The sequence below is a fragment of the Lepidochelys olivacea genome (genome assembly GCF_965140295.1).
Source record: "Lepidochelys olivacea isolate rLepOli2 genome assembly, chromosome: 5".
Taxonomy (NCBI): domain Eukaryota; kingdom Metazoa; phylum Chordata; order Testudines; family Cheloniidae; genus Lepidochelys; species Lepidochelys olivacea.
The window spans coordinates 21,328,036-21,340,081 of NC_140415.1; the positions used below are offsets into that span (position 1 = coordinate 21,328,036).

At 43.7% G+C, this 12,046-nt stretch overlaps 1 protein-coding gene across 2 annotated transcripts in view; it reads right to left on the reverse strand.

Annotated features, from left to right (window-relative positions):
- Positions 1–12,046, reverse strand: part of ATP8B1 (ATPase phospholipid transporting 8B1) — a 142,922-nt gene that overhangs the window by 68,385 nt on the left and 62,491 nt on the right. The window contains exons 3-4 of one of the 2 annotated variants that reach the window (XM_084628056.1): positions 8,763–8,860; positions 5,575–5,688 (exon numbers count right to left, since the gene is read on the reverse strand). In XM_084628056.1, the coding sequence (XP_084484182.1) occupies positions 5,575–5,688; positions 8,763–8,860 (212 nt within the window). The remainder of the gene's footprint in view (positions 1–5,574; positions 5,689–8,762; positions 8,861–12,046) is intronic. The other variant, XM_084628057.1, reaches the window with a different exon arrangement.

Below are 12,046 nucleotides of genomic sequence, written 5' to 3' on the forward strand. Positions count from 1 at the left end.
AGGAGCGATGGGTTGTACAGGTAGGAAGGTTCTAATGAGGCCCTTCCAAAAACCGAACAGTAAACAGGTAGGTAAAAATGGAAGGTCATTCCACAGCATGGGGAGGGGGTGCTAATTGCTGCTTGGTGGACTTTGAGGAAGCTGTGGGCAAGACCCAATGCCTTCAAGGACAGTAGGTAGTCAAGGAGGAGGGGAATCCCCCCTGCTTCTGGGAAAGTCCTTTGTATTCCATCCAGGAAGCAAACCGTGTTCACTTGGCTCAGTAACCACATTTCATGGTGTCCTTCCTGCTGCTAGAAAGGATGTTTTGCACGTCTGGTAAACATGGCCACTCTAGAGAAAATGCCTATCCAAAGACCAGGCTTTGAGATGGAGCACCTTTGAATTTGAATTAGGATGGCTGATGCGGCCATTGTGCTGCATCAGGAGATCAGGGACAGCAGGGAGGAAAACTGGGGGATGGGCAGACATATGAAGGCTGGAAAACAAAACTGTCTTGGCTAGTAAAAGGCCATCAGGATGACTGTCACTTTGTCCTGTCTGATCTTGTGAAGCATCTGTGATAAGAGCGGGAAAGGAGAGAAGGCATAATTGAATTGGTCTGATCAGGGGAGGAAGAGGGCATCGCCTGAAGAGTGATGTCCCAGACCCCTTCTGGAGCAAGATGCACAGTGTTTTCTGTTCATTGAGGACATGAAAAGGTCTCTGGTCAGAGTTCCCCATTTGTTGAAGCTGTCCCATGGTACGGTGTCATGAAGTTCCCACTCGTGGTCAACCACAAACTGTCTGCTGAGCAAGTTCGCAATCACATTCAGTGCCCTGGGAGATAGGCTACAGATAAGGTGATCTGTGCACCAGTTCCAAAGGGTGACTGCTTCTAAGCACAGAGCCACCAACCTGGCACATCCATTTGTTGATGTAGCACACAGTCATGGTATTGTCAGACATCATGAAAATACGATGGGAACAGATGAGCGGGAGAAAGGCCTGGCATGCCTTTGTTACAGCTTAGAACTCCAGAATGTTGATGTGAATCTGGAAACCCAAGAGGTCCATGTTCCCTGTGTGCCATATGTATGTATTCCCCAGCCTAGAAGGGAGGTATCATTGATAATCATCCTGTCCAGGAATGGGGGTAGGAAAGAAACCCCTATGCAGACCTGACAAGGTTCCCTCCATTAGTGGAGGGAGGAGATTACCTTGGGGAAACTGTTTGCCTGAGATCCATGGTGTGATGAGCAGGCAAGTAAACTTTCTGGAGCCACATCTGGAGGCAGCCAGTAAAGTTGAGCAAAGGCGGCGATGTATGTGCACAAGACCACTTGACCCCGGATGGAGAGGCAAGTCCTGGCTGTGACTGAAGGATTGTTGACTACATGAGTTATGAGCTCTTGCAGAGTTTGGCACCTGTCACGTGGTAGGTAGGCTCGAGCCATAACTGAGTTGATGGTGGCCCCTATGAAGTCTAGGCATTGTGTAGGGTTTCAAGTTGACTTTTCGATATGGATACTGACCCTCAGGGGAGAAGGAAGGCCCAACAACAGAGGCTGAGGCCTGAGCTTCTCATCTGGACTGTGCTGCCAGGAGCCAGTCATCGAGATACTGGAATTCTAGGAGCCCTTAATAGCCGATGTGGGCTGCTACCATAGAGAAAACCTTGGTGAAAACTCTGGGAGCTGTGGAGAGTCCAAACGGAAGAACTCTGTATTGGAAATGTTGTGAGTGGACCATAAACCTCAGAAACCATCTGTGGGATGGATGAATGTCTACATGTAAGTAGGCTTCCTACATATTGAGAGCTGTAAATTACATGCCTTTTTCCAATGAGGGGATGATCGCTGCTAGTGCGACCATACAAAACTTTGGCTTTCAGATGAACTGATTGAGGAGATGAAGGTCCAGGATAGGCCTGACCCACCCTTTTTCTTTGGTATCAGAAAGTAAGTGGAATAGAAGCCCGTTCCTTGATATTCAGTAGAGACACATGCTGTTGCTGCTCTCTGTAGTAAGGAGTGCACCTTTTGGGTGAGGATGCTGTCATAAGGAGGGATCAGAGGCGGGGAGGCTGTGGATGAGGTAGCACAATGAACTCAATCACATAGCCATGTTAGAGGACACTTAGCACCCATCTGTCCATTGTTATTGCACTCCAAGGTGTAAAAAAGAAGCGCTAGATGACCCATGAAAGCAGTGACAGGGATTCGAAAAGCATCAGGCAATGTGGTCGGCAGCTCTCTAGTGGTCTTCAGAAATCATTCTTCTCTGATGATTGCCTCTGGAAGGTGAAAGACTGTGAAGGTGGTCCCAGAGGGCACAATCTGTGAGTTTTCTAACATTTTCTCAGTGGTTCATAGGGTCTCTGGAGAAAGAACTGGGTGGTCCTGTAACATTGTGTAGGGGCAGGTGGGCAGTGGAATTGATGCTTTGGTGCAGATGCGTAGATGCCCAAGGAACGCAGAGTAGCTCTGGAATCCTTGAGAGTGTGCAGGGAATCATTGGTTTTTTGGTTAAAAAGATGGGATTCATTGAAAAGGAGGTCTTTGATGGCATTTTGTACCTCCCTGGGGAAACCAGAGGAGCAGAGCCACAATTCCTTGCACATAACTATACCTGTGGCCATGGGCCTCGAGTAGATATCTGCTGCATCCATTGCTAACTGAAGAGTTGTCCTTGCCACCAGTTTACATTCTTCTAGGATAGCCTTAAAAGAGGCCCAGTCTTGCTGTGGTATCTTTTCAGCAAATTCATCCAGTTTACACGTAGTTCAGGAAATCGTACTTGGTGAGCAATACCTAGTAGTTCCTGAACTGAAGGCCCTCTGACAAAAAGACCTTCTGGCCCAACAGGTCCAATCTCTTTCCCACCTTATCGGACAGACTGAAGCGTGGGAGATGTTGCCTGGAATGCTTCGTCACCACCTGGACCATGAGAATTGGGAGATGGGAGAGTGAGAACAGAAACTCAGGCCCTTTAGCAGGCACATAATGCTTCTCAGTTCCCTTTGGGGGTAGGTGTACACCTGGTCAGAATGTGCTAAAATGTCCCAGCTGGCTCAAGTATAGCTTCATTGATAGGCAATGCAACTCTACCCTTCGGGAAAAAAAAGTGCCCATAAGATGAGACCTTTCCACTGTGGAGAAGTCCACTACTCCAACGCCAGTACTGAGTACAGAGAGGGTGCCCTTAACTCTTGGGAGATTGGGCAGAGCACCAGGTGGTGCAGATCTGATGCCGACGAGTGAAGGATGTCCAAGAGCTGACGTTGGGTATCCTACACCTTCTCCAGAGGGATGTAAAGCTCCCCTGCCATCCTCCATAGGAGATCCTGAAACTGGTGGAAGTTATCTGGGGGTGAAGGGGATGCTCAAGCCACTGCCACATCCAGAGAGGAAGACAGAAATCTTTCCTGTCCATCGGTACTATCAGAACTGGGCTGAGTGACTCTTCCTCCATCACCAGTGTCGAGTATCTGCTAGAAGGTGCATGAAATGGGAAAATTGGTGAAGTCTCCCTTGCTGACTATTTGGCTCTTAAAGAGGATAAAGGGGCTAAGGTTCCCAACTGGGCCAGCATGATGGATCCAGTGGGTGTTGTGGTGGACCCCACGGTGTGGGAAACCAATGGCTCTGTGGCGGCTGCAGCAGAAGATACTGCCATGGTATAGATGGCTTCCTGTATTAGTTCTCGTGGTGGTATGGTATGGACTGACCCTGCCCATTATCCGACTCATCTGAAGATAAGAATTAGGAGACGTTTTCCATAGGCGATACTGTTGGCAACAGGGGAAGTATGTAGATCACCAGAATGGGACTTGTGTGGTGTGCCAAATGCAGCATATCCTGAAGGGGAGACACAATATCACTAGAGGTGGAGGGTGTGGACAGGTGTGGGGATGTTGGATCCCCCAGAGCAAACACATCCTGGGGTTCTGGCACTCTCCCTAATCTCCCAAAAGTGAAGGGCACCTTCTCCGTACTTGGTACTGGCATCGGAGCGGTGGACTTCCCCATTATGGAAAAGTCTCTTGTCTTATGGGGGCATGGATGCTGTTGGTGTCGGCAGTTCTGCCCCTGGTACCAGCGGCTCCATCCTCTTGTGAGGCCTTTTCTCATGGTTTATGAGGCTTGGCACGTGTTCCCTCTCTATGATGGGAGCTAGTAGATGGAATGTCCCCATTCTTGGTCTTAGAGGAAGTCTTACCACCATGCTTATGGCTATGCTCCCTTGCCTCTCAACTGCCCCCGGCACAGGATCCATAGCAGTGTTACTGCTGGTGCCAGACTTGGGGTCTATAGCCGGAGGGGCACTCCTGGCTGTCTCAGGCAGATGTACGGGGTCGGGGGTTCCCCAGCCTGGATCCGAATGAGGCCTCATGGCAACTTCCATGAGTTGCTCTGTAGACAGGGAGCCCGACCTTCTAGGGTATGGCTGAAGAAGGACTGGCAGATATTGCATCTGGATGCAATGTGGTTCTCTCCCAAACAGTAGAGACAGCGCTGATGTTCGTCACTGACCGAGAAGGAATGCAGGCAGGAGGCACCCATGTTAAAGCCTGGGGTCTTCAGCAAAGTCCATTATCCGTGCACGGGTATGGGGGGAGGAGTATGGAGAAAAAATAAGCTCTCCAAACAACCTATTCTACTCTAAAACTATCACACACTATCTAAAAGCAATAAAAACAGTAAAACTCTAAAACACTGACTATATGCAACTTTGTTTGTGAAAGTGTGTCACTCACAAGTAGACACTGATCGTTCCGATCCAGACTATGCGGTGACGAGAAGGAACTGGAGACACAGTCCATCTGTCCTGCCCTTTGTCACCTCAGACAAAACCACGAGGTGAGTCAGGGCTCATGAGCGGACCAACCAAAATTCTCTGGCTCTGGACACCCCGTGCACATGCATAAACCCTCAGTGGACTACAATAGGGACCATCACTCAATGATGAACATAAGTTATGCAATTCCCTGATTTGAGCATATTAAGCTCTTTAAAAGGTGTGTTCTTAAATCAGGTTAGCTAATTCAGATTAAAACAGAAGTGAAGGCATGGCAACTCTTAACTTGTATTAGCAGTTCAATATAGTCTATATGGGATCCTGGGAGTGAACACTGGCTTTATGTTGCCATGCCTTCACAACTATTTTAACCCGAGTTAACTATATGAATTAAGAATACACTTCCCCCCCGGCAGTGAAGACATAACCTATGAGCTCCAGTCATGGACTAGAACCACATTGTGCTAGGTACTATACAAACTTAAAACAAAAAGGATGGTCCATACCCCAAATTGCTTACAATCTAAGTAACTAGTTGTATTCTAAGCAGGGTACACAAGGCAGAAATATAAATATCAAGCTAAAATGATTAACATGCAAATAAAGTGCATTGCTCCAAGTTCGTATTAAAAGTTCGTGAATTTTAAAAGCCATTAGTCTGGAGTTGTTTATGAAGTCCACTTTAGTTTCATGATAGCAACGTCACAAAAAGCAGTCATATTCAGCTGCATTACTGAGTAACTGAACTTATATTATCTTTATCATAATTGTCTGTATTATGTAATCAATTTTTACCTGTAAAATAAGAAGAACCAGGAAATAGAAGTTGGCCACTCTTTTAAATTGTTCTAGCAAATTCAATGGTAAAAAGGTAATTGCATTGTATTTGTAGGTCTTAATTGCATTCCCCTGTTGAGAAAAAAATTTAAAACAAGTCATTCTAAATAGCAATATATCATGCATACTTTTCCAATCCAATTTGCATTTCATGTAAAATGTTTTACTTTATGGTATCCCTCTCTACAAATGGCCGTGTAAGTTAAGTGTATCATGCAAACCAGTTTAACAAGGATCACTAGTCAAGTCAACCAAAAGGACTGTTGGCTTTAGTGTTATTTCTAAGCTGCCTTTTGTTGCTTTAGCCTTCAACTGACAATGCCTTAAAAGGATTATCTGGAGCAATATGTAAAATCAAGGGATTGGAAATAGGATACTGAGTTTTTATCTAAAGGCAACTCCTTCAAACTGAACCCAGGTCAGTAGTGATAATTGAAAAGTCATTCCTGTCTGATGACTGTGCAATGGTCTAATTACAATCCTAAAAGAAGAGCAGGAAAGGACTAGAACCAGATAGATATCCTACTAGGATCTAGCAAGTCTAGATTATTTGGTCTCTTTCCATGACCACAAGAACAATGGATATCCTTGTCGGTAGTTTTAACTGAGGCCAGATGTACATGTGAAAAATGCGCTAGCTGTACTAGTAAAAGCACAGGTTTTTATACTGGAATACCTAGAACAACAAAGCTTTCCTAATGTTAATGCAATAAAATTACATGTTTGCCAATATAGTTTGTTCCAATCCCAGCCCCATCCTCCCCCTCCAAAAAATTATAAAAGCAGTTTTGATAAAATGTTCCAAGCGTAAACATAATGTTCCTCCTGCGAAGAAATCTACATCAATCCTAATATATAAAGCACAGTTTCGCCCACTATAACAGCATCTACACTAGGGCTTTTACTAGCACAGGTATATCGGGTCAGGAATCACATCTCTTCAAAACCTTGATCAACGTAGCTGTGTCGGCAAAAATTTATAGTTTAGACCTGGCCTGAGAAGCTACAGCTGAATGGAAACGGACTCTGAATTACTTACTCAGCCACAAAGACTGTCCCTTCTGAGCAGGACTGAGTTACATAGCGCAAAGCAGGATGGGGAAGCTTGTACTGCCAATGTCAATATTACCCATGTTCCGAGAATAGGGAACTGTACTGATTACAAACCCAACACTTGTAACAAATACTCATCTTTAACTTGAAATGTAACTAAAATGATTAACTAGACTCTGCTATGTTATGATCAAAAGAGTGATAATGAAGAATGGCACCTTTTACTCAACACATCTGTCTTCTGGGTATTCAAATTACAGCTGACTGCTTTTACAGCTGACTGCCTTTTACGTGGCACATGATGGGATATATCACATTAGTAGATTTGCAGGTGAATGAGCCCTAGATGGTGTGGCTGGGACCCATCAGGGGCTCCTTCACCTGTACATCTACTAATGTGATATATGCCATGTGCCAGCAATGCCCCTCGGCCACGTACATTGGCCAAACTGGACAGTCTCTACATAAAAGGATAAATGGACACAAATCAGACATCAGGAATGGTAACATACAAAAGCCAGTAGGAGAACATTTCAATCTCCCTGGGCATTCAACAGATTTAAAAGTAGCCATTCTTCAACAAAAAACCTTCAAAAACATATTCAAAGAGAAACTGCAGACCTACAATTCATTTGAAAACTTAACACCATCAATTTGGGCTTGAATAGGGACTGGAAGTGGCTGGCTCACTACAAAAGCAATGTTCCCTCTTTTGATATTGACACCTCCTCATCAATTATCGGGAGTGGACCACATCCACTCTGACTGAATTGGCCTTCAGCATTGTTTCTCCACTTGTAAGGTAACGCCCTTCTTTTCATGTGCCAATATATATTTATGCCTGTATCTGTAATTTTCACTCCATGCATCTGAACAAGTGTGTTTTTTAACCCACAAAAGCTTATGCACAAATAAATCTGTTAGTCTTTAATGTGCCACCGGACTCCTCGTTGTTTTTGTAGAATAGGTAAGAAAGGTTCCAGTTGCAGAATCTTTATTACTGATGTTCATGCATAAGACAGAAATAACCCAAACTGACTTTCAGATACTGGCAGAGCTTCCAGGGGTGGCAATTAGAAAAAACATTTTATTTGTAAAATAAACAAGTTATTGCCCTGAAAGTAATCCAGGTAGGCCAATGTGAAATTCCATGATATCACTACTGGTCATTTAAGACCGGAACGGCACACAAGCACAACTACTTTACTGTTTATTTTAAAATAATCCTACTGTTTTTAAAAATGTTTTAAACATAGTTTAAGAAAGTTATTAATACATCCATAACATGGTTTGATTTAGAGTGGGGTTACCTAAGCCAACAGGGGGGAGGGATAGCTCAGTGGTTTGAGCATTGGCCTGCTAAACCCAGGGTTGCAAGGTCAATCCCTGAGGGGGCCGTTTAGGGATCTGGGGCAAAAATTGGGGATTGGTCCTGCTTTGAGCACGGGGTTGGACTAGATGACCTCCTGAGGTCCCTTCCAACCCTGATATTCTATGAACAACAAGACGACTCCATTGTACTTAAGCATTTGGAAATAGATAATCATTTATTTTGAAGATGTACCAAATTCTGGCTTGACCAGGATGCTGTCTGCCTAAAGGCTGCCCTTAGTAAAGTACTGAAAATAAAATACTTAAACATTATTTGATTCAAATGTTAGTGAAAGCCATAGTCCAGTGAATAGGATGCAGCTCTGGGATTCAGGAAGTCTGGGTTCTAAACGGCTTTTGACTCACAAGTGTGTACAGCAACTTAGTGCATGGCAAGCCAGACTATAGCACACATCTAGCCATGCACGAACTGACAGGATGGACCCCGCTATGGTGCACTAAAAGGTCCATCATGAACTTTGATGTAGATTCAAAAAGTCTGAGTTGCCACACACCAAATCACCATGTGGACAAGCCCTTAGTCAAATCATTCTGTGCCTCAGTTAATCCGTTCATGGTACTTACCCACCTTTGTAGATTGGAGAGGCATACTAGTACATGTACACTGTTTAATTATTGGAACGTTTTAATCATGAACTAACAAGTGTTCCTCCTGACAAGAAAATTACATCAGTCATTATATATAAAGGAGGACGGCTTACGGCATATTTGCTTTTCTTGAAGCATAGAAATGTTGTTTTCTTAAACTGGGGTTGTTCGTGGAAGTTTCGATCATTTGCCTTAACTTGCCAGCTACAATCTGGGAGGGGAAGAAAAAAGAAAAAGGAAAAAAAAAAAAAAAAAAGGAGTGTCACACACGTCAAAATGAATCATAATACTTGACTGCTCCAACGATGGGGAAACAAGTCTAAAAATTTAAGGTTTACCCCCTCGGTATCTTTTAAGGCAACATGCAATGGAAAAAATCAAGTTGGGCCTCTGAACCCTTTTTCTTTTCTGTATTGTTGGTAAAGAAGTCCTCAAAGGATTTTGTAAAAAAGCATTCTGTTTGTTTGTCTATATAAGCAACTGAAATCTAACCTACTCTGGGAGAAAAAATGTGTGATAAGCAGAAAATTAGGGACATTATGTTACAAGACGTTGGAAACTAAACAACCAAGGGAAAAGATTTTTAATCAGACTATTTTGTTTTGCTTTTGTTACACTCATCTAACTCCAATGCCTAAAGAACAAAAAGAGGGTGTCTCAGAGACTGAGCGATCTTGCCCTTTTAATTAATGTGAAAAAGCTCACAATGCACCTCTGGGACCTCCTAAGAAATCCTCCAACAATACTAAGCAAAGCCAGACTTGACATCCCCAATATTTCTAAGATAAAAAACAAGCAGAATTTAAATGTCCACCCCTTTCTGACCACCTGTCTAGATCTTAGAGAAGGGCCCAATCCCAGTTTCATTAAAAATCCTATACAGTTCATCTTTAAGTCTCTGACTTTCAGCTAGTTCTAACTTTTGCGGAATTGCTAACATAACAACCAAGAGTTTTACAGCAATAAAGTGCAGGTTCAACAATGAAGAAATATTTTTCCTGCTATTGAGTTGCTTTGTGTCCAGCAGAAACTCTGTGTCAAAAAGAAAAAAAAAAGTCCAAGGAGCCTTTTACATCCCAGAGTGGCATTATGCTATGCCAGGGTTTTGCAATCCACATTTTTTTAGGCCTGGACACTCTGGTATGCCTGAGATGCCCAGACCTGAAGAAGAGCTCTGTGTAGCTCAAAAGCTTGTCTCTTTCTCCAAAAGAAGTTAGTCCAATAAAATATTACCTCACCCACCTTGTCTCTGGCATGGAGATGTGAATTTAGAACTGGTTAAGCAGTTCCTGTGAGAAGGGGATTGTCTGGTTACATGCACTACAAGTACTTCATACAGATGGTTCCTTAGCTTCCCTCCGTGCTGCCTTTGCAGTCTAACCAGTCCACTCCTTGCCCCATTGTGTCATTTTGTCCCTTCCCCTTGCTCAACTGCCTCACTCCACCCCTTATATGTTCAGTCCAGTTCTCACACACTCAGTATATTCTAGGCCTTCATGTTCTCTCTATTCACTGTCTAACCCTTTTCCTCCACTATCCTCCAGTTTCCACTCCTGCCCTCAGGCCCATATTGTTGGTACCACTACCTACCTTGCTCCCGGCACCTAAAAATCCAGTCATTTAGGCCCTGCCTAAACTTTGCTCAACTTGTCTAACAGGTTTTAAACTGATTTTCAAACAAACAATTTGCCTGCCCAGTGTGAGTGAGGCCAAGCCAGTATTAGACCATTTTTCTAGATTCTGCACCTGCAACAGTCTCCCTCTACACACAGTCCCACAGACAAGATAATGGCATCTCTGATCAACAATCCTTCTTGCTCGGATTATTCTTCATGCTATACGTGCGTGAGTGTGGAGCAACAAGGGTGCTGAACTATACCCAGTAGCTCTGGGAATCCCACAAGCAGACGCATGGTACAGTAACCTAACTGAACCCTGTCCCACACTATCAGGGAACTCCTGCAGGTCTGCCCCACAGGGTGGGGAAATATATGCTTTTTTAAAGCAGCTTCCTAGTCAATATAGTCAGCCAAGTGCAACCTGACTGACCTGTTTCAAATAGAGAAAAGATTGGCAATAATTGCAGGATAGATATACTAGCTTCCAGTCCGTTCTCTTAATCCTTTTTTCTCAAACTACTATCATTGAGACAGAATTATAACAAGAGCACCAGCAATAAATGGGCACCTTATGTTTTGGCCATTCAGCAAAAGATTGGATGTTTTTTCTAAGAGATCTGCTCTAGGAATTACTTTGGGGCAGTTTCGTGGCCTGTATTACACAGGAGGTCGGACTACATGATCACAATAAACCCTACTGTAAGAAAACTGAGGTTCTAAAATAGATTGTATTACTGATCAGCCAAACCAGTTGCAAAAAAAAAAAAAAAAAGTGCAAGCAGACCTGATTACGACAGGCTTGTCCCCTCACCTGATTAAAGTGCTGTCCTGAACAGCAATATGTGTTTATGAACGCACTTGTCATAAGAAGGTCCACTGACAAGTGTTGACTCTAGTGGTAACCTTGACTGATGCTAATGAAGGAGGACTATGGGTGACTGGACAATGAGGAGAATTCTGAATTAAGTAATAAGTGAGTGAAACCTGGTTGAGGGGAAAGACTTATTATTCAGACTACTTGGAAGGGTTCTTATTTTACACTCTTCATTGAGGAAAAGAAAAGCTGTTAATTAAGGATTCAACTTCTAAGAAAACTAAATGAAAATCCTCTCTATTGAGAAAAAGCAACAAGGATGAGATTTCTGTAGCACTACCTGACAACAGATAACCTCTAGACTAACCTAGTTTGGTACATTCCACAGATTCTGCAAATTAAGCAGAGAGAGTTGACTTTATTAACCAGAGCAAAGGAAACGAAGATGAGCATAGAAAGTCTAGCCAACATGGCCGTAAATATCGCTCTCATGTAAACAAATGCACTTTCGCCTTGTTGAATCTGCAACCAGACTGAAACATCTGCAGCCAAAAGGAAGAAGTATGAACTTCCCCCATTGATCATGGAGCAGGTCCTCAAGGAATCAATTCTGAAGCACTTAGAGGAGAGGAGAGGAAAGTGATCAGGAACAGTCAGCATGGATTCACCAAGGGCAAGTAATGCCTGACTAATCTAATTGCCTTCTATGATGAGATAACTGGCTCTGTAGATGAGGGGAAAGCAGTGGACATGTTATTCCTTAACTTTAGCAAAGCTTTTGATACAGTCTCCCACAGTATTCTTGTCAGCAAGTTAAGGAAGTATGGGCTGGATGAATGCACTACAAGGTGGGTAGAAAGCTGGCTAGATTGTCGGGCTCAACGGGTAGTGATCAATGGCTCCATATCTAGTTAGCAGCCGGTATCAAGTGGAGTGCCCCAAGGGTCGGTCCTGGGACCGGTTT